This window comes from Sus scrofa, chromosome 8 (assembly GCF_054392235.1).
Source record: "Sus scrofa isolate SSC_HxYL_T2T_F1_AM1 chromosome 8, Sscrofa_HxYL_maternal_Yorkshire_Landrace_v2.0, whole genome shotgun sequence".
Classification (NCBI taxonomy): domain Eukaryota; kingdom Metazoa; phylum Chordata; class Mammalia; order Artiodactyla; family Suidae; genus Sus; species Sus scrofa.
In genome coordinates, this window is record NC_139390.1 from 48,402,223 (window position 1) to 48,424,020 (window position 21,798).

The 21,798-nt window shown below is 45.5% G+C and overlaps 1 protein-coding gene across 4 annotated transcripts in view; it reads left to right on the forward strand.

Annotated features, from left to right (window-relative positions):
• Positions 1–20,927, forward strand: part of FNIP2 (folliculin interacting protein 2) — a 135,728-nt gene extending 114,801 nt beyond the window's left edge. For 2 of the 4 annotated variants that reach the window (XM_021101299.2, XM_021101300.2), the window contains 3 exons: positions 10,333–10,533; positions 15,198–15,313; positions 17,117–20,927. In XM_021101299.2, coding sequence (XP_020956958.2) covers positions 10,333–10,533; positions 15,198–15,313; positions 17,117–17,195 — 396 coding nt within the window. In that variant the 3' untranslated portion in view covers positions 17,196–20,927. The remainder of the gene's footprint in view (positions 1–10,332; positions 10,534–15,197; positions 15,314–17,116) is intronic. The other 2 variants (XR_002346652.2, XM_084972177.1) reach the window with 2 other exon arrangements.
• The last annotated feature ends 871 nt before the right edge of the window (positions 20,928–21,798 follow it).

Below are 21,798 nucleotides of genomic sequence, written 5' to 3' on the forward strand. Positions count from 1 at the left end.
TACTGCTGCCCAGGGCTGGGGAAGGTACCAAGTTACAGGACAGTGAGGGAGGTGGAGGCGGCTGACTTAACACTGATGCTTAAATGTTCGTGCTTGTTTGATGGCGGTCACGTCTATCAGTGGGTATCTCTAAACCTCAGAAAAATGCTTTTGGAGGAACAGATAAAATAGGACCCAGCAGTTAAGAGTTTGGCTTCTAAAGGCAGACAAACCTGAGTTTAACTCAAGTCTTATCCCTTGTGGCCTCATGGCCTTCTGGCTTTGGGCAGGTTTCTTTAATCTTCTACAGATCAGTTTCATCTTCTAGAAAATGACGGGCCTTTGTGTTCCTGTTGTGGCTCAGTGGTTTAACCCAACATAGTGTCCATGAGGATGTGGGTTCAGTCCTGGTCTCACTGAGTGGGTTAAGGTTCTGTCATTGCCATGAGCTGTGGTGTAGGTTGCAGATGCAGTCAGATCTATGTTGCTGTGGCTGTAGCATAGGCCTCAGCTACAGTTCTGATTTGACCCCTGGCCCAGGAACTTCCATATGCCACAGGTGCAGCCCTAAAAAAAAGGAGGGAGGAAGGAAGAAAACAACAGCTCTTATAGGTCTGGTTTGAAGACTGGGAGATGATCCAGATCGAGGGTTTAGAACAGTACCTTGCACGTTATTAAATACCTGATAAACATTAGCTATTAAAATGATACACGTGAACATGCTTTGTTAGACATTTCCCAGGAAGCTCCCTTAGCAGTGACAGCACACAAGCAGAACGTGTGCATTCAGTGCTGACGGTGGCCATTTTGGCCATTTTCCATTTGCCAATGACATCGTGTAGGGCAGGCCAGGCGGTTCCAGCTGTGCAGGATTGGGTTGTCAAGACCAGAATTAACATCACATGTTAGTGTTTCTTTTGAGGTCCATGTTTGTGGGCTTCAGGCATTTCCAGAATACTCTATAAAACAACAGTAGGATAGAGCAACCTCTTTCGTTTAATTTTAAAAGTCACAACAGGCTGACTCCAGAATATCATGCAGAAATCAGTAGAGCAGATGAAGAGCTTTGCTAAAGGCTCGACCATGAGGTATGCCCATGAATACCTAATCAAGCCATGAGGCGGAAGAGGCCGGGAAAGCTGCAAAAGAGCAGCAGGTCAAAGCAAAAGAGAAATCACTGCCTAAGTAACACGAGCAGCCCTAAGGTGGCCTCAAGTCAGCAGCAACCTGGAATCGGGTTGTTGTGGGGGAGACACCCATGCAGACAGGTCTGCTGTTTGAGTCGCCTTGTTGCCTTCTCTCCCCTGCATGGGGTGATGAATGTGGCAGGGCCGTGGACCTCTTATAGTTGGGTGAGATGTTCGGTGGGTGAGCATGTTCACGTACACTTGTGTATTTACGTGTGCCCATGTATAAGCATGTACATGGGGTTAAAACGTATTTCCTGCAGATTGTGGTTTTAAAATATTTGAAAAAAAATGGATCTCAGCATATTGCCAACTCCAGTCTGAAATCTTGGTGACCCCCCCCCACCCTGCACCCCCCCCCACCATGACCACAGTCTTTAAAACAACTGCTCAACAGAATCCCCCCAAGCCTGCAGCCCAGCACCTTACATTGGGCTTCTTCTCAAAACTTGGGTTTGCTTGTTTACTGTTTTACCCTCAAATAAGGGCCCATTTCTTTTAGAGACTGAAATATAGGCTCCTGGGCTAGAATGACCCCTTTTTATGTCCTTTACACACACACACACACACACACACACGCAGTCCTGCAACTCCTGTTTGGTGCGGCCATGCTGTTTGCCCTTCTGTAAGAGCCCATCTTCTCTCTCACCCCCTTGCCTGCATACATTTGCACCCTCTGCCTCAGGCATTATTGGACCAACTGTCCCTTTTGTAGACCCCACGCCAGCACTGAGACTTCTCTGAAACAGTGCTAGGCCCCTTAGCATGTGGCCCCTTGATTCTGTTCCCAGCATCTCCTGCCAGGCCTGCAGGTGCCCAGGGCAGGAAGGGGCTGCATGTGTGAAAGCCCACTGCAGGGGGAGGCACAGGATGGTGTGGAGGGGCTTGCTGGAGGAGGTGGGGCTAAACAGAGAGAGGGTGAGAGGGGCCAGGCAGGGTACAGTCACAGCAGGCTCTCCCAGGAGCTGCAGTCTAACCAGGCAGGGCCAGCTTTGCCCAAAGGTTCTATCTGTCTCTGTAATCACTGTCTGGAAAGTCTGGATGCTGAGTGTTTAGTACCCAGGATGGTTTTAAAGATGGGAAGAAGTGTTTAAGAATGGCGTGTGATAATCAGGCTTCTTTTCTGCTCATGGCTGTGAGAATGGAGGGGTTTTTTTTGTATTTGTTTTTATTTTACTTTTTAGGACTGCACTGCGGCATATGGAGGCTCCCAGGCTAGGGGTCTAATCAGAGCTACAGCTGCTGGCCTACGCCACAGCCACAGCAACGCCAGATGCAAGTCGCTTCTGTGACCTACACCATAGCTCATGCCAGATCCTTAACTCACTAAGCGAGGCCAGGGAACCCACAACCTCACAGTTTCTAGTTGGATTTGTTTCTGCTGCCCCATGATGGAAACTCCGGGACTGGAGGTTTTTAAAAACAACTGGTCAGCAATCCACACACATCTGCATCCTTGTGTGCCGCCCTCAACCATCCAGAAGTGGCTGAATTAGCCAAGGGCTGGCTTAGGTTGCTTAAATCTCTTCTCTCTCTGACTAAGCGAATCCTTGATACTGTCATTACATTGTGGTGCTCTAGCAAAACGGTGTTCTCTGGAAGATGTTTTGTTATGGAGCATCCTCTTACTCGAGTTCGGCTTAATAAACTTAAAGATCTTGCCAGAATTATCCTCTAGAGAGTGATTAGAAAATTGACATTCAAGTGAAAGCCACAAATCCTATGTTTTATAATTCAAGGTACTTCAGAGGAAAGGAAAAGATACAGAGAGGTTTGTCCCATTACCTGAGTCATAAATCTCCTGTTCCCTATGTGTGTGAAAGGCTGCCCATTCTGGTTGTTAAATCTGCTCTGCCATAACCAGCATGCGGATCCTAGACTGGCTGTGAGACCAGAGGTCTGTCTGCATGGCTGTTACGTGTAACACACACATGAGGGCCAGCGTCTTCAAGGATTCCCAGAGAGTCAGTTCAGGGTGTATATTGGGCACAGCCAGCAGTGGAAAAATGGAAAGTTTCCCAGCAGAATCACAACAGAGATAGCTGTGTTTTCTTCTCCTTATATTATGTGGCGACTGTCGTTGACACTTGTAGAAATCCCGTCCCCCTAGGGATTTCCACTCTGCCAGAGTCCCAGGGTTTCAAAGGAGCGGGCTTGGCAGACTTGTTAACCCACAAGTCAGAGTGCTTGCATGAGTTCCCAGCTTTGATTTCTGACATGCCAGACTATTTAATAAGCTCTTGTATCCTCTGCCTCGCATTCCTCTCTCTGGAGTCCTGGGCAGCAGGGGAAGATGGTGTAATGAACTCCATCATAGTCTGTGGAAGCATACATATGAGATGGAGTTGTCCTACTCCTTTTTTTTTTTTTTTGGCCGCCCTGTAGCATATGGAGCTCCCAGGCCAGGGATCAGATCTGAGCCGCAGCTGGATCCTTAACCCACTGTGCCGGGCCAGGGATTGAATCCACATCCCAACGCTCCCAAGATGCTGCCAATCCCATTGCACCACAGCGTGTTTTCCTACTCTTGAGTTAGAAATAGGTAACCATAGGAGTTCTCCCTGTGGCACAGTGGCTTAAGGATCTGACTGCAGTGGCTTGAGTCACTGTGGAAATACACATTCAATCCCTGACCCAACTCAGTGGGTTAAAGGATCTGGCATCTCCACAGCTGCGGCAAAGGTCGCAGTTTAGCTGGGATTCAACCCCTGACCCAGGAACTTCCATATGCCTTGGGGTCCATTAAAAAAAAAAAAAAAGAAGAAGAAAGAAAGAAGAAATAGGGAACCACGTGAAAGGTTAGTTATTTAAATGCAGTTCATGGAAGAGGACTATGTTAGTAGTTGTGTGGATGACTTGATAGGAACTGGATTGAATCTAAACATAAAGGAATCTAAATAGAGTTGTTCAAGGAAGTTGGTGTGTATTAGATATTCAGCCCATGCCTTGCATTTTGTTATGTTCATTTCCAAGGCTGTGGAAGAAAAATGTGATTTCTCTCCTTGAGTTACTTATGAAATCACTGAGTAGACAAACAGATGTGAATTCAAGAGCCACTTAAGACAGTGACATTAAATGGCAGATGGGAGGCGGGAAGGCTCAGCCTGTTGGCTGGCAGAGGAGGGAAGCAGCTTTGGAATCCTTGATGCCCCTACTAACATTCTTCTGTCATCTTCCAACTACGACATAGTTTTTCTTTTTTTGTTTGTTTTGTTTTGCTTGTTAGGGCCACACCTGCAGCATATAGAGATTCCCAGGCTAGGGGTCAAATTGGAGCTATAGCTTCCGGCCTATACTAACTCACAGCAACGCCGGACACTTAACCCACTGAACGAGGCCAGGGATCGAACCCTCAAGCTCATAGATATTAGTTGGATTCGTTTCTTCTGTGCCACAACGGGAACTCTAACCATAAAATTTAAAAGAAAGAAAGGGAGGAAGGGAGGAGGGAATGAAGGAAGGAGAGAAAGAATAAATATCAGAACCAAGCCCTAAGGCTAGACCCAGATAGATCAGGCTTCTTACAGGAATTTGATTGTTCAGTGTTAAGCTTTAAAATGCTATTTTTATAGCATTTGTTGAAGTACTTAATTTCTCCAAAGTACTGCTCCCTGTATATTACTGTTGCTAAGCATGTGTGTACTCATGTGTAATATTTTGTGTACGTGAACTTGATAAAATAATGAGCTTTAAAAGACTGCCTGACAGATTTCACTATTAATTACTTCAACAGTTCAGATATGGCTAATAAGAAAAAGTAATAATAAAAAAAGAAGCATCATGCAGTTCAGGGTTTCCTTGACTTATTTTAGTTCTCTATATGCCTTAAAAGTAGAGCCTTTAAAATTTTTTTAATGTATTTTATTTTGTAAATATGGTTGGCTTACAGTGTTGTGTCAGAGCCTTTTCTTAGAGGAATTTTCAGTTGAAGACAGGACAGAGGGTGTGTGTGGGTGTGCCCCTGTGATAATCCACCCGTGGTCTTCTGGATCATGGAGTTCTTTAAGTTCTAGAAGCTTAGAGATTGACTAATGAGCCAAATCATAATATGTTTAAACTACCCTCTTTTTCTCTCTCTCTGGTTTTAAAAATTTTATGGCCACACCTGAGACATATGGAAGTTCCCCTGCCAGGAATTAAATCCTAGCTGCAGCTGCAGCAAAGCTGTATCCTTTAACCCACTGCACCAGGCCAGGGATCAAACCCACACTTCCATAGCAAACAGAGCCACTACAGTGGGATTCTTAAACCCACTGCGTCACAGCAGGAACTCCAGAAACTGCCCTCTCTTTAGTGGAGTTGTGTCTCCTTTGGAAAGATACATGTCAGAAATCTCCAGATCACCAGAACTTAAGCTTCAATTCTCTGACCTGGAAGTTTAGACCAGATCAGGGCTGGGCAGCCTATCACCCCTGGTGCCCCTTAAATTGTAACCAACATAATTACTGATGACATTTTTAAAATCTCTCTCCATTATTCATTTCTTTTTCTTGCCTATTTGTGTTTCCCTCTATTTTCATCTGCCATTAAAAAGTGTTTATTATTTACTATAAGTGGGTAATTACTCAGTAGAGTGTTTTCAGTTTTTTTGTTTGTTTGCTTTGTTTTTCTTTTTATGGCTGCACCTGTGGTACATGGACGTTGCTGGTCAAGGGGTTGAATCAGAGCTGCATTTGTGACCTGCGCCACAGCCATAGCAATCCTAGATCTAAGCCACATCTGTGACCTATGCCACAGCTTGCAGCAATGCCAGATCCTTAACCCAATGAGCAAGGCCAGGGATTGAACCCACATCCTCATGGATACTATGTCAGGTTCTTAACCTGAGGAGTCACAATGGGAACTCCTCAAGAGTGTGGTTAGATGGAGGCATTTGGGGGTGCCCCATGGATGTATTCATGGAATTCTATGCTGGATATTTAGTGGCCCGAAAAGGTATTTTTTTTTTTTTTTTTTTTTTGGTTCACTTCTGAAAATGTTCTGTGGTCCTTCATGCTCCTGGAGCCTGTGTACATAACAGTCAGGGATGCCTCACCCTGTTCAGGGTAGCAGGGTGTTTGCAGCTGTGTCACTGCTGTGCTTAGCCTATTTCTAAGTTAGTCGAGGACCCAGTCCTGCTCAGGACTAAGGATCCAGGGAGAGAAAGTTCAGCCTTTCCTTCAGGCAATGGGCCTCTGTCCATTTGTCCCAACTCTTAGCACCTCCCCCAACCCCTTTAGTCTTTACTCAGGTTTCCACCAGTGACTTAAAAATGGCTTGTGCTCTTTTTTTTCCCTTTTATGTTTCTCTGACCCATTTAGTTTTTCCTTTTTCCCATTGTAGTTCAGAAGCCTAAGAGCCCAACATGGTGTCTGTGAGGATGTAGGTTCGACCCCCTGGCCTCACTCAGTGGGTTAAGGATCTAGTGTTGCCGCAACCTGCGGAGTAGATCATAGATGCAGCTCGGATCCGGAGTTGCCATGGCTGAGGTGTAGGCCAGCAGCTACGGCTCCCATTCAACCCCCTAGCCCAAAACTTCCATATGCCACAGGTGTGGCCCTAAAAAAAAGAAGAAAAAAAGGTAATTGAGCCAATTCCTCAGTTCCTTCTCCGTTGTTCCTGGGTCTGGATCCACAACCCTCAGGGGTAACTGGTATCTTATTATAATCTTCCATCCGTCACCTCCCCAGGGAGCCTCACTGTCCTCATGCCAGCAGCTCCCTTCCAAAAATAGAGTTCTGTGTGGTGGGACATGTAATCTATAGTCTGTGCTTCCCTACCGCTATGATGGGGAAACTGTTTAGGAAATTGAGTTGAATTGGAAATGAAGGCCCAAATTATCTACTGCCTATAGTCAAAAAAAAAAGCTGGATTTTTACACCAAGCATTCTTAGCCTCTGGGCCCCCTGCTCACAGGACGTTTTTGGTAAGAAACATCTACCTGGCCTGGTCATGCCACCTTGACAGAGGCAGGTGATTGGAATCCAGCTGAAGGGGGTTGGCAGACATTCCACTCATCATCTACATGTGGACAGACCTTTAGATCACATAAATGCTTTCAGGATGGAAGCCCCTTGGAGGAGAGGCTTTAGTATAGATCCATTCTGTGCTACCTAGAAAACTGTGAATTTCTGATAGGCACAAAAAGCCTTGAAGGAAATTGAGCTCAAAATACAAATCTTTTTTGGGGGGGGGTCCTTTTTAGGTCATACCCTCAGCATATGGAGGTTCGTAGGCTAGGAGTTGAATCGGAGCTGTAGCTGCTGTCTTACGCCACAGCCACAATAATCCAGGATCCAAGCTGCAAGTGCAACCTACACCACAGCTCACGACAACGCCAGATCCTTAACCCATTGAGCGAGGCCAGGGATTGAATCTGCGTCCTCATGGATACTAGTCTGATTCATTTTTGCTGAGCCATGACAGGAACTCCCGAAGTACAGATTTTTTATATGTCCACATTTCCTTTTCTTTGCTCATAAGGACCAGGTACATTGATGGTGAGCCATTTTAATCTTGCTGTGAATTCAGGACACATGGGCAAGAATTTGCAGGAACTTGTAAAGGGAAGTCATTGCAGCCCCGTCTTTGCTTTCAATTTTGGAGAGTGTGTATATGTCTGCATAAGGAGAGTAGGAGTGAGGGGTCCAAAAACCTTTTGGGGACAATGAAATTTGGGGTCATTATGTGTATGAGCATCCATACTATTTGGTTAACAAGTCTAAGAAAGTGAGACCCATCCTTGGAAAACTGGGCTTCATTAATTCAAGAATCTGCTTTGTCATATTATTTTATTTCTCATGTTTAAGATTATTTGAGGAGTTTCCATTGTGGCTCAGCCACTTATAGACTCAGCATTGTCTCTGTGAGGATTTGGGTTTGATCCCTTACCTCAATCAGTGGGTTAAGTATCCTAGGTTGCCAGAAGTTCGCAGCTCCAATTCAACTCCTGGCCCAGGAATTTCCATCTGCTGCAAGTGCAGCCATAGAAAGATTTTTTAAAAAAAGGATTATTTGAACAAATGCTTAAGTATTGGCCCAGTCAGCTTTGTCTGATTTGCTGTTTGCTATTCTTTTCAATAGAAAAAAAAAAAGTATATTTTTTAAGGTTGCACCCGAGGTATATGGAAGTTTCCAGGCTAGGGGTTGAGTCTGAGCTGCAGTTGCCAGCCTACAATACAGCCTCAGCAACACCAGATCTGAGCCGAGTATGTGACCTACACCACAGCTCACGGCAACAGTGGATCTTTAATCCACTGATCGAGGCCAGGGATCAAACCTCCATCCTCATGGATGCTAGTCAGATTTGTTTCTGCTGCACCACAATGGGAACTCCCAAATTGTGTTCATTTAAATGGAGGGAAAGTAGGGATTCTTAAAAATGGTAAGAAGGCTGAAGAACTAGGCTTGGGGTAGGTGGGAAACAAGGTACCTCCGAGTTGCTCTCTGGGTAGGAACACAGTGGCCCTGAGTGTCCTTGGCTCCCTGCTTTAGGGAGGAAGCATCTGACTGGCCCTGGTACCTCCCAAGACTCAGGGAGGGTGGGCCTTGCAGGATTTAGCCAGGAAAGTTCATTGTCCAAGGGGAAATGAGGAGGAAGTTAACAGGAGGAAGTTAGGCCTGGCAGCCAAAGTGGCAAAAGGCACCAGGGCAGCGACAGGGACAGAATGACCCGTGGAAGCCAGGCATGTTTTCCTTTGGTGACTGAGGTCAGGAAGCTGTGCCCGTGCATGCTGGCCATGAGGGGCGTCTGTCTGTATACCTGCCCACGCCTGCTTCTCTCAGCTTGGGGCCAGGAAGGCTTTTGTGCTGTCGATTTTTGCACACATGGGGCACCAAGCCTGTGTCAAAGGAGTTGGTGGGGAAGTGCTTGTACTTGGATCAGTTTCAAGGAATTTGGTTGCTTTAGGCCCTTGCCTTGACTGTGTCAGCTTTCACCCTATTGCCCTGGGGCACTGTTTACTGGTTAACATGCTTTGTCCACCACTGCCCAGTTACCAAGGAGCTTGTGTTCAAGCATGTTTGTCAGTGGCCACACTCGTACCCTTTGGCCTCGGCTCGATCAGTCGCTTCCTGGCCCTGTCTGGTTTCAGTCAGTTGTCAGAGTTGCTGATGCAGGTAGCGCACAGTTACTGAACCAACATTGCTTAGTGGTTGAAGCACCGTATCTTTCAGGGGACATTCCTTTTCCCCACCAGACCTCCTTCTTGGGATGATGACAGTAGAATCCTTCACCCTCTTCTGAGTCTCCACTTAAAAGGCAACTGCAGGAGTTCCCCTTGTGGCTCAGCAAGTTAAGGACCCGACATAGTGCCCATGAGGAGGCAGGTTGTATCCCTGGCCTCCCTCAGTGAGATAAGGATCCCATGTTGCAGTGAGCTGCAGTGTAGGTCATAGATGCAGCTCAGATCCAGTGTTGCTGTGGTGTAGGTTGAAGCTCTGATTTGACTCCTGGCGCAGAAATTTCCTCATGTCCCAGGTGCAGGGCCCCCCCCCCTCCAAAAAAAAGTCAAGTGCAGTCTTCCAGAAGGACTTGGGCTTTAATGTCCTGGGATGGAGAGAAATGGTGTGTCTTTTTACTTACCCCTGAACATTTGACATGTATAGTGTGCCTCCTGGATGGAAGAAGACAATCATGATTGCAATTTTATCCAGTTAATTTTTTTTTTTTTTTTTTGGCTGTGCCATAGCATATGGAAGTTCCCAGGTCAGGAATCAAACTTGCACCCCAGCAGTAACCACAGCTACAGCAGTGACATTGCCAGATCCTTAACCCACTGAGCCACCCTGGAACTCCTCTGAGTTAATTTTTAAATAGCTTTACATCATCCACACTTTTGTTACCATATCAGATACTTGAAGCTAGTCTGGATCTCAGTTTCTTTTAAATTTGTTTCTTATTTGTTTGTTTACTGAATGGGATTATGTAGACATTTTTTTCTTGGTTTATCTGAAAGACTTATTTTATATCAAAAATAAAAACATCATTAGAAAAAAATTTAAAAATAAATAGCAATGTTGTGACACTCCTGGCTGAGCCCACTGGGCACCTCTGGGTTCCTGTAGCCCCCAGGTCGCCCTGTCCACCCTCGGTCTGATGCTGCCCAGAGATTTCTGGTTGCTCTGAGCATCACCAGAAGTGTGCTGAGAAGCGTGGTGAGGAGCTGACCCTATGCTTCCCTTGCAGCACCCCGTGCTCGATGAACCTATCGCCGAGGCAGTCTGCATCATCGCAGACACGGATAAGTGGAGTGTCCAGGTGGCCACAAGTCAGAGGAAGGCAGTAGACAGCACGAAACTTGGCCAGGACGTCCTGGTCTCGAGTCAGGTGTCCAATCTACTCCAGTCCATCCTGCAGCTGCACAAACTTCACCTCCCCGCCGATTTTGTAAGTCCGTCTTCTCCTGTCATCAAAGAAATAGAGCTAAAAACACTTTCAGTCGTATTATTTTTAGTGTAACTGATTGATAGCCCAAGTAAAACCGGAACAGGTGACACAGAGCCAGCACGGGCTACATTCAGCAACAGCTGCCCTTCTGTGAGGCAAAGAGCATGGAGTGAACAGGTTATAGGGAGAAGTAGGTGAGTTACAGGGGTCAAGCATGAAGGGAAATTTAAAATCCTCCTTTGGGAAAACTCCTGGGTTTTCTATTTATCAGATCGATACCAAGCAAGCCAGTTTCCAAAGGGACTGGAGTTCTGTCTATTCAGGGACCACCCTCATAGGGTTGTTCTGGATAAAATAGAAGATTGTGTAAATGTTGAAGCTCCATAATCCATGGGGGTTGGTGTCAGTTGTTTGAATGGGATTTTTTTTTTTCTTTTTGTCTTTTTAGGGCCTCACCCACAGCATATGGAGGTTCCCAGGCTAGGGGTTGGATCAGAGCTATAGCTGCCACTCTCTACCACAGCCACAGCAATGCCAAATCCGAGCCTCATCTGTGACCTACACTGCAGCTCACAGCAATGCTGGATCCTTAATCCACTGAGTGAGGCCAGGGATCGAACCTGTATACCAGTTGGGTTTGTTACTGCTGAGCCATGACGGGAACTCCTTGAAGTTTAAATTTTAAAATTACTTCGATAACCTTACATTAAATACAGACAGCCGCTCTCTCCGGGTTCCCAGGATAGTGTGTGTGTGAAGAAAGATGGAGGAAGTATATTTAGAGAGAGAGGGAGAGTTCTAAAGCAGAAGCGGTGCTGAGGGTCAGTTCATGCGGGAGGAGCTCCCTGGCCAGTGGAGATGCAGCTGGGTGAGCAGCCGCCTCCAGCCCTTCCTCTCCACTCTGCCCTCAGCCCCAACCCAGACAGCTCACATCTCCCTTCCGGCCTCACAGAAAATACAGAGCTGTTAACCACCAAGCGGGGAGGTGCATGTGAATTACCTCACCCATTGCTGGCAGAGAAGTGAATCCTTGGGACCGAATCTGCAATTGCACCACATTACTCAGAAGGTCAAGACTACTTTTTCCTCAAAGAGGGAGCTTCCAAACATTGTCCTGCTATCACCCGAGGTGGCCCGTGGCATCCCGGGGCACTTCTGGACGTCTCTGGGGTCATGTCCAGGCTTTGTGATTGATTTGCTGGGTGATGGTGGACAGTCTGAGCCTCTGGGGACGTCACCTTTGTTGTCTGTAAGGTTAAGGTGGCACCTGTTCAACATGGGGGAATCCTCTGAGGTGCTGCCGTCCGAACTCTGGCCAAGATGAGGCACCCTGGCAGCCAGGAGGGCCTTGGCCAGGGCATGGGCTTCCAAGTCCTACAGCCTGAATTCAGGTCCAGGCCCCGCTACTTCCTGGCCAAGTGCCTTGCCAGGGTCAAAGCTGGGAAACCACAGGAGCTACCTCCTGAGATTATGAAAATCAAGTGAGATAATTCAGGTCAAGTGCTTAGAGCCGTGTTGGATGTTATAAACACTCAAGAAAAGCTCCTATTAGTATAATAATAATAATTAGTTTGGTGAAACGGTATTCATGGCTGTAAAGATAGATACCACCTTTTCACTGAAACCTTTATTCGGCCTTAAACCACAGGACCCCTGTCCCGGGGGTAACACAAGAGGCACCTGTGGATTATTAGGGCTTTATTTCTGTTCTACATTTATAGACAGTTTTTCTTTCTAGTAGCACCTGGCATCATGCTGGTTTAGAGGTGGGAATCTCCTTTTCTGTAAGGGAAGAAAGATATATTTGATTTTATAGCTTTTTACCTGTTATAAGTATTTACTAGACTTTTATCTTTTATTCTGTAATACATATTTCTTGTAACATTTTGTTGTGTTTTTTGTTTTTTTTAAAGCCATACCTGTGGCATATGGAAATTCCCAGACTTGGGGTCAGATTGAAGCTGCAGCTGCTGGCCTACGCTACAACCACAGCAACACTGGATCCAAGCCGCATCTGTGACCTACACCACAGCTTGCATCAATGCCAGATCCTTAACCCGCCGAGTCCAGGGATCAAACCTGTATCCTCACGGACACTCCTCTCGTTACATTTGATACCTTAGTTATCCCAGCAAGAAATTGCCAGAGTTAATTCTTTGTACTTCATTTGGACATAAGTTATGTTTAACCACTTAGTAATATGAATGACTTAGATAACCTGAAAAAAATCAAGATCAAAGAAAACTTCATCTGCCATTTAAAATTCTCCTTAAAAATCACTCCAGTGAAACACAGGATTAAACGTCTGTTAGTACCTCAGTACCAAAAGAGAAAGTAGCTATTTAAAATTCAGAAGTTAAAAGTGAAGAAATTCATCTCAGAAAGGGGAGAGAGGGAATCCAAAGACAGTTCAATTTTGTAATCAGACTTTTAAAAAAATGTGTATAAATGCTTTGACTTCAAGTTTCCTGTACAGTCCATGTAAACCAGTGTTGCTTTGGGGTTTTTTTTGTTGTTGTTTGTTTGTTTTTGTCTTTTTGCCTTTTCTAGGGCCGCTCCTGCAGCATATGGAGGTTCCCAGGCTAGGGGTCTAATCAGAGCTGCAGCCACTGGCCTACGCCAGAGCCACAGCAATGCCAGATCCAAGCCTCGTCTGTGACCTACACCACGGCTCATGGCAATGCTGGATCCTTAACCCACTGAGCGAGGCCAGGGATCGAACCCGCAACCTCATGGTTCCTAGTCGGATTCGTTAACCACTGAGCCACGACGGGATCTCCAAACCAGTGTTGCTTTTATTTCCACTTTGCAACACACATAGTCCTGGGGATGATGAAAGCACTGTAAATTAACTATTTTAAAATGTAAAGGGTTCAATGTAATGTGAATGTTCTTGTTAATATTTTATGACACTCTTACTAAAACTTTGTATTTCCTTCATAAGGAACTGAAGCTTAACAAGAGATCTTTCACCACTTAACTCTGTTTACTTGGGGGAACATCTTCATCAGAATTGCTGAAATCCTCTGGGCTTTGATTATTACTCTTAACACATTCACAAGTTGTGTTTCACTCCCCCCAACATGGTGCATTTAAGATTTTAAGTCCATGAAAAATGGAAAAGACTGCATCTCTAAGGGGTGCTTTTTTCCATATCACCACTCAGCCCAGATGGTCACCATCAACATTTTCAAATGCATCAGCTAATCTTTACCTGAAAAATAGGCATAATGGGCTATGAAAATCATGTCTGATGGAATTACCCTTGGCAGAGCCATCAGGTGACTTCCTGAAGGTGGCTGGATAGTTCTGCCTGCCAAATCAACAGCATTTGCCTCTGGTGCAAGACACAGATGGTGGCTGTTCTCTCAGAAATGAAGTTGGACACAACTCCAAGGGTAGTGATGTCCTGAAAATAATTGCCCTTTCTTTACTGTTACTAGAGACCTAGTTAAAATACACTCTTGAGAAAGAAAAAAAGAGTTCAGAATAAAATTGTCCCAGCCATTCTTCTGGGAATGCACTGCACCAAAATACCCTGAGATACAGGAAAATGGCAACAAAGATGCTCTTTGCAAAATTGTGTCATAACAGAAATGCAGATAGTTATATGGTTAAGTAAAGGTACATTCTTAAAAATTATATAGTCATAAAATTACATTGATAAAGAATTTTTACGGAGTTCCCATTGTGGTGCAGCAGAAACAAATCCGACTAGTATCCAGGGGGTTGCAGGTTTGATCCCTGGCCTTGCTCAGTGGGCCAGCGATCCAGCATTGCCGTGAGCTGTGGTGTTCGTCAGACACATCTAAGATCCCAAGTTGCTGTGGCTGTGGTACAGCTCTGATTTGACCCCTAGCCTGGGAACCTCCATATGCCTCAAGTGTGGCCCTAAAAAAAAAAAAAGCAAAAAAAAGAATTTTTAATAACATGAGGAAGGTATTATTAGAAAGTTTTCTGAAAGCAGGAAATAATTGTCCTTATGGAATGATTTTGACTATATAAAAAATGCCTTTTAAAAAAGACTAGAAGGTATGTATATGAAGATCTTAACAGTCTTTGGAAAAATTAAACTGTATTGTTTTACAGAAGCCTATTTTTTTTTTTTTTGTCACGCCCATGGCATGTGGAGGTTCCTGGGCCAGGGATCAAATCTGCACCACAGTGACACGAGCCACAGCAGTGACAACGCCATATCTTTAACCTGCTGAGCCTTTAGGGAAGTTCACAAAAACCTATTCTTATCCCTACTAGTGGTAGAGTGAGTTTGAGATGCCTTGTGGTTGTTTTTGTTTTCTGGGTTTTTTTGTCTTTTTTTAGAGTTACTCCCATGGCATATGGAAGGCTAGGGGTCAAATCAGAGCTGCAGCTGCTGACCTATACCATAGCCACAATAACGCAGGATCCGAGCCTCATCTGCTACCTGCACCACAGCTCACAGCAACGCTGGATCCTTACCCACTAAGTGAAGCCAGGATCAAACCCAAATCCTCATGGATACTAGTTGGATTCGTTTCTGCTGAGCCACAATGGGAACTCCACCTTGTGTATTTTTAAAGTATATTTTAAAGAAATGAGATTATAGTTGTGTACTTAGCAATGGATTAAGGGAGTTCCAGCTCTTAAAACACTGGCCCTCACTGTGAATGTGGTTGGCTTTGCAGTGCATCATGCATCTTGAAGACAGACTGCAGGAGATGTACCTTAAGAGTAAGATGCTGTCTGAATATCTCCGTGGACACACACGTGTCCATGTGAAGGAATTAAGTGTCGTGTTGGGGTGAGTTCTTTGAAGCGCCTCCATTTCTCCCTGTGACAGGGCTGTCCCTAGTACTGTGTTCACGGACCCTAAGCCAACAGGCCCCAGAGCCTGCAGCTCCCCAGTGAATAGCGCATTTCTGGGATCTGACACCAGAGTTTCACATCCAGAAATAAACAGCCCTTTCAGCGAGTGGTCTTGGGTCAGTCTTCCCCTGATTATTTTATCCTCTAAAATGAAAGATAGCATCCTCCTCCATCTGCCTGGTTCTAGTCACCCAGCAAGATGTGGAAGTCATGAGCTGTATGTAGACAGGCAGCTGAAGATGTGTTTTCTCTGCTTTTTCTGGAGGAGGCAGGCAAGGCCCATCCCTCAGGTGTGGGGGCCCACCTGCATGTCTTGGGGTAATTGCCCTCCTCCCTCCCATCCAAGCCCATCAGAAGAGGGGGCGTGTGTTTCACAGTGACCATGTCTCCCAGAAGGTGGGTCTCTGCCCTAACCTTTCTGGGAGAAGAAATTCTGACTTGTGTTTCACCCTCTGTGTAACTTTTCCTCTGAGGGGTAACAATAAGACATTGTGTCATGGGGCATTGTTCCCCTTCCTTCCCTGTGACAATGGTGCCCCAGTTGGTGGCAAGAAAATACTGTGTATAAAACAATCCCGAAATTCTCTATTAAGACTGCCAATCAGAGTATTATTTCAAGACTCAGGCCTTTGCATTCATGTCAAACTTTTCACTTTTCATGGCCAGGATATGACTTAATGGTATTGTTGCTTCTTAATAGTTTCCTGTCATACAGTTGTGGGGTTTTTTGTTTTATTTTGTTTGGTTTTGTTTTTTTACATGCTTCATTTTGAAACCACTCTCCCCTTTTGAGGCATTTACTTGCCGAGTATGGCCTGGTGGTAGTTTTACCTCAGTTTCTGTTTTGATCTCTTCAGCAGCTTCACACTACAGTCCTGGCTTGTGGGTTCCCAAGGCCTATGTGCGGCTTCCATTTCTAGGACACTTGCCCGGCCCCTGGCTGCAGGCTGCCCAGCAGCACCAGCAGAGGGATCCTGTAGGTGGCTTTACTTCCAGCCACCCCTCCTCACCTTCCACGCCTTGTTAGTGGGGGGTCCTGTCCAGACTCTCCTTAGCCCCATTACCCTTAGTCAGGCCAGCAGCACTGCTGGTGCTGGAAATTTCCAGCCTGCTCTGAAATGTGATCTGTAGGGAGCATTGCCGGAGAAAGCATGGAAAACTCCAGGAGGTCATGCCAGCTGCCTTTTTCAGTTTTATTTTTAATTTCTAGTTTCTGGAGTTCAAGGGAAAGCATTAGGATGTACTTCATGGACCAAATGTCCTGACCTTTCAGGACTCTTGGCAGCACGATGCGTGGGCCCATCTGTATCCCCTGTATTAAGGGGCAGCCCAAGGCACATCCACTGAACCATTCGCACCTGCAAGCATCACCTGCTTGAAAGTGTCATGTTGGGCACACATGCTCAGTGAGGTGCTTGCTTGTGTGCGTGGTTGATGAAACCCCCAAGGGTCTGGAAAACATTGCCACTGTCCCAGGTTCCAGGGGAATAACTGAGCCCAGTGCAGAGTCAGGAATGCTGGCAGGGTTGGGGGCGCAGGGGCGGCGAGGGGTACGGGACGAGGAGGTGTGCAAAAGATGGCAGGATGCAGGAAGGGGTCCTGGAGCCATCCCTGCACACAGCGGTGCAGTGCTTCCATCAGCTGTGAGTGCGCACCAGGCGGGCTTGGAATCTGGCAGCGGTACCTTCCTGTAAATCTGCTGCTTGAAAATAACTTTCTCTCCTTTCCCCATGTTCAGGATCGAGTCCAACGACCTGCCTCTGCTGACGGCCGTCGCCAGCACTCACTCTCCTTACGTGGCCCAAATACTGTTATAAGCTAACACTCAGGACAGCTCTTCCTCGGAGGAAGTAAAACCTGATGCTCAGCTGAAGGAGGGAGAGGGCAGACCCCCTGGGACGATGCAGTGTGAGCAGAGCAGAGCAGCGGAAGGATCATTCCAGTTCTGGGCCGTGTCTGTTGTGTCGCTGTCCAGGGGTGCCTGTTGGAAGACTGTGGTTTACTGTCCTGAGCACATCAGGCCTCTGTCACCCTGGAGTCAGCAGGGGGCAGCCTTCCAGCTTCTTGCAGAGGAAGCAGAACCCTGCGTGGATGCCCAGCTGGGGGTCCAGATAGCCTATGTTTGGACACAGCGGTGGTAAGCGGCCTCAGAGCAGGGCTGAACTACGCACATACCATTCCAATAGGAATTGTTTCACAGTTAAGCATGAGCTCTCCAAACTGGAGAAAGCTATCCCGCTATCCTGAGGAACTGGCCAGGGCAGGGACCCTGGACACCAGGTACAGGGGTGGAGTGAAGACAGTGCAGGTACCATCTTCAGCTCCGGTGGCTTTGGTGTCACCGTCTAATGTAAAACATAGGTGGCCTGGCTGGGAGGCCAGTCTTCTCTGAGTTTACCTTGTTTGACTGCAGGCCCCAGTAGGCTAAGGGTGGATTGTTGGTGCAATAAACCCAAGAATCAATGTAGCATTTGGATCCCATCAAGGTGAGGTCTGTGGCAGCCACGGACACCATCTGACCCCACGTGGCTGGTCCCGATGCTTCAGGGCTTTCAGCAGCCTTTTCATGAGAGGCCATTTACCAAAGTTATTTGTATAAGCTCAAGAGAGTTTCTGTTGCTAAATTCTTCCAGCTGAGGTTACCCCCTTCCTATAATATTTAATACAAATGACTGTTTAGACTTTAAAAGGCACAGCTATCCAGGTGGGGAAGAGAACCTGCCACCATTCAGGACAAGTCATGAAAGTAATTAGTTTGAACGTTCATAAACAATTCATAGATGACCTAAATTTTTACATTATCATTTCTGTCCCTTCCAATCCCAATGTTCTTTTCAAATCACCTTTCCAGAAATTGACCCATAGTATAAAACCTGCCAAAATGAAGAATTGTTTGTTTTTTAGCATCATTTGCTTTCTTTAAAAAAACAAAAACAAGCAAGCAAGAACTTGATTTTATTTTGACATAAAAGAAACTTGAGTTTATTGACCAACCGTGAAGCAGACAATATATTGACATCCAGGGTAAAGGAAAAGACTTTTTGATAAACGGATCATTAAAAGGCAGGAGCTGACCTCGTACAGAAAACAGCATCCTGCAGGTCTTGATAGTTCACTATATAACCAGGCGCTGATTTCCTCCACTCCTTTATGAATTGATTCTGGCCCTTTCCATGTAGTCTTTGCACCTAAGAATATGAAACGACTTCCCTTTCAAGATTTAGAATGACTTCAGATTTTCTAGTTGAGAAAATCCTCATCCCAAACATCAGGTTACATAAGGCTATGTCTGTAATTCTTTTACAAGTGCAAGTTAGTTATTTGTTTGAAAGTGCAGAGCAGCAGAACCCATGGAGAAGAAAAGGTGTGTTATTCCTTTTTTTTTTTTTTTTTTTTTTTTATGGCCCCACCTGCGGCATATAGAAGTTCCTAGGCCAGGTGGTCGAATCCGAGCCATGGCTGCAACCTACACCATAGTTGTGGCAAAGCGAGATCCTTAACCCACAGCACCACAGCAGGAACTCTGGCTGTGTTATTTGTTAAGAAAGATTCTTAGGAATAGAACTGCTGCCTCCCCCTGTTATTTACCATGTGAAATGGAGATGGGTGCATTGAGGCTCTTCTTTTAAGGTCTTTAATTTGTACTTTTCTGTCTTTTAACAAAATTAACATTGTCCGTTTGTCTGTGTCTTTCTGTTTGCTCTTGCCCAACACCTAAGATTGGTGTTTGGAGTCCCCGGTTCCGTGACACCATTGCTGTTGTCCTGTTCACGGGGAGCAGACCTCACCTGCGGCTGCGCTCCTCCCTCAGTCATGTTCCATTACATGTGACCCTGTTGTGACAAGTGACGTCACAGCATCCCCTCTTGCACCAGTTTCAAGCATTCCCCCATCTCTGGTTCCTTGTCCTTGTTTACACATTCTGGGCACTTTCCTTCATCCGCCACCTTCCAGAGTTTGTAGAAAATGAGATATAAAATCAGTTCTTTTCTTGTGGGCACATAGTGGCCTGTTGAAAATTAGACCCAAACCGGGGGACGTCGAGCTTTAAGTGGCCGATCCTGAACTCTGTACCTGAAAGACTGGGCCTCAAAGTGGGAGGAGACTGGCTCTGCCTCTTCACCTGCTGTCCCAGGCTCCCCTGGAAGGGGGCCACCTGGGGAGGCCGCCTCTGTGACCTCAGGACCCCGGGCAGCCCCAGTCCTCCTGGCTGCTGCCTGCACCACAGACCAGGAATGTCACTGCTCTTCTATAACCCTCCTCTGAAGAACACTCCTGTGTTCCTTCCGCTAAACTCAGCATCTTCCCCAAAGCGGGAACGCAAAGGATCTCACGGGTCGCTTCGGGATGTACCCTCGCACACCGGACCCCACCCAGGCGGTGGCTTCGTTTGGTCTCAGCCCAAGAGGCAAAAAGGGACCCGCCCCTCAGCCCAGGCCCACCTCAAGGAAAAAATAAACATGAAAAAAAAAAAAAAAAAGTGAAAACAGAGAAAACTACCTCAGTCGACAGGATTCCATCTTTAGGGTTTCTTCAGCTTTGAAGTCTTACCTGTTGAGTGTACCTTGTGTAGCACCTTGCTTTTCTGAGCAAGCTGGAAGGAGGCACGACCGGGCAGGTGTGTGTCTGAGTTACTCTGATAGGCCTCCTTCCAGAACGTGCGTTGGATTTTGCATAGATCGCCAAGTGATATGAATGTAAAGAGAGTTGTGTATGTTGAGGCGTAATGAAAATGTAAAATGCAGCTTCCATACTTGTGCATAATTCCAAAGTATTTTATTTTTTATCAGTGTTAAATAGCTTTTTGTACAGGCTTCAATCCATTTTCCTCAAGTGTGCTGTTTTTTAATGAACGCAACTTTCAACTTTTCACATCCCATGGAACTGCTGTTTATGCGTCGCAACTTTTTAAAACTTAACCATATTTTTCAAAATTAACTTTGTTTTGGAGGGAGGAGAATCCCCGCCTGCTGAATGATATTAAACTGTTGTTTAGGCCCTTCTGATTAGGTCCTGAGATTTTATAAAATTCAGTCTGTAACTAAGTTGGTTGTACATAAAGATAAAGAATATACAGTAACCTCACAGTTCTTTTAAATTTATGGATTTTTCCACTAATATGAACTTTTGAAGGTATTTTGTTCATGCATACCATTAAATCCAAAAAGTCTTTAGCTTCTTGGTAAATGTGAACCCTTTGTTTTCTATTGTGCTTTGGGGAAGGGACCTTTTAATATAATATTTACTTAAATCAAGCAGCCCCTTCTGAATGTTCATTTTTAAATGTCAGCATTTGGTGAACCGTATATCTTGGAAGCAAGATTACATATGCTTAAATTTAAGTGGTGTTTAAAATAGGAGAAAATTCTGGGACTGATTCATTATTATTAAAACTCCATTAATGCAATTGGTAAGACATTCTATTTTTGATCACTTAAATAGATTTCCATGTCAGTGTGTGGACATTTTTTCTTAAAACTCGTTCACATATTATTTTGATCCATTTTTCTGTGGCATTTGGTGCAATAAACCTTTGAATTTATCTCCAACATTTTCCTGGTGCTGCATATGATTTGTTAGATTTCATCAGACTAGAGGTCTCGTTTCCAGGGATTCTTGCTGAAATAAGTTCACTGTCTGTGTCAGTGATTTTCTTTTTTCTCTTTATGGATGCTGTACCTGCAGCATATGGAAGTTCCTGGGCCAAGGGTCAAATCTGAGCTGCAGCTGAGGCCTACCCACAGCCACAGCAACACTAGATCCAAGCCACATCTGTGACCTATGTTGCAGCTTTTGGCAACACTGGGTTCTTAACCCACTAAGTGAGGTCAGGGATGGAACCCACATCCTCATGGACACAGGGTCATGTTGGGTTCTTAACCTGCTGAGCCACAGCAGGAACTCCCTATGTCAGTGATTTTTCAACAGCGGTGCTTGGGAAACAGCACTTTTTGGTTGTCAGGGTGGTAGGTGAGGACTGAGGGTGAAGAAAAGGTACTCCTGCTGAAGGTAGGAGAAGGTCTATAATGTGTGGGAACCCCCCCCCCCATGGAATGAGGAACTGTCCTGCCTCCTGTGTGACTTTTAAATATCCTGCTGCTATTCATGTCAGGGGAAAGACCTATTTAGAATGATCTAAGCTGATAATTGAATTCTGCCTTGCATAAAAGCACAATTCATTTCTCTCATGATCTTACCATGGGCTGAATTTTCTAGGAATGCCACTGTTGTATAAACTGGGGCAAGATTTTGCTTCATAAGGTTTAGAATTTTTTTAAAAAAATGACCTATTTGGAAAACCATATTACCAATAGCTGTGGCATTCATGGAGTTTGAGTCCAGTCTGTCTGTAGGATCTCCACTTATAGATGTTGCCTTCACGGAGATGCCATACAAAAGTAGGCATCTGCTTAGTTCATT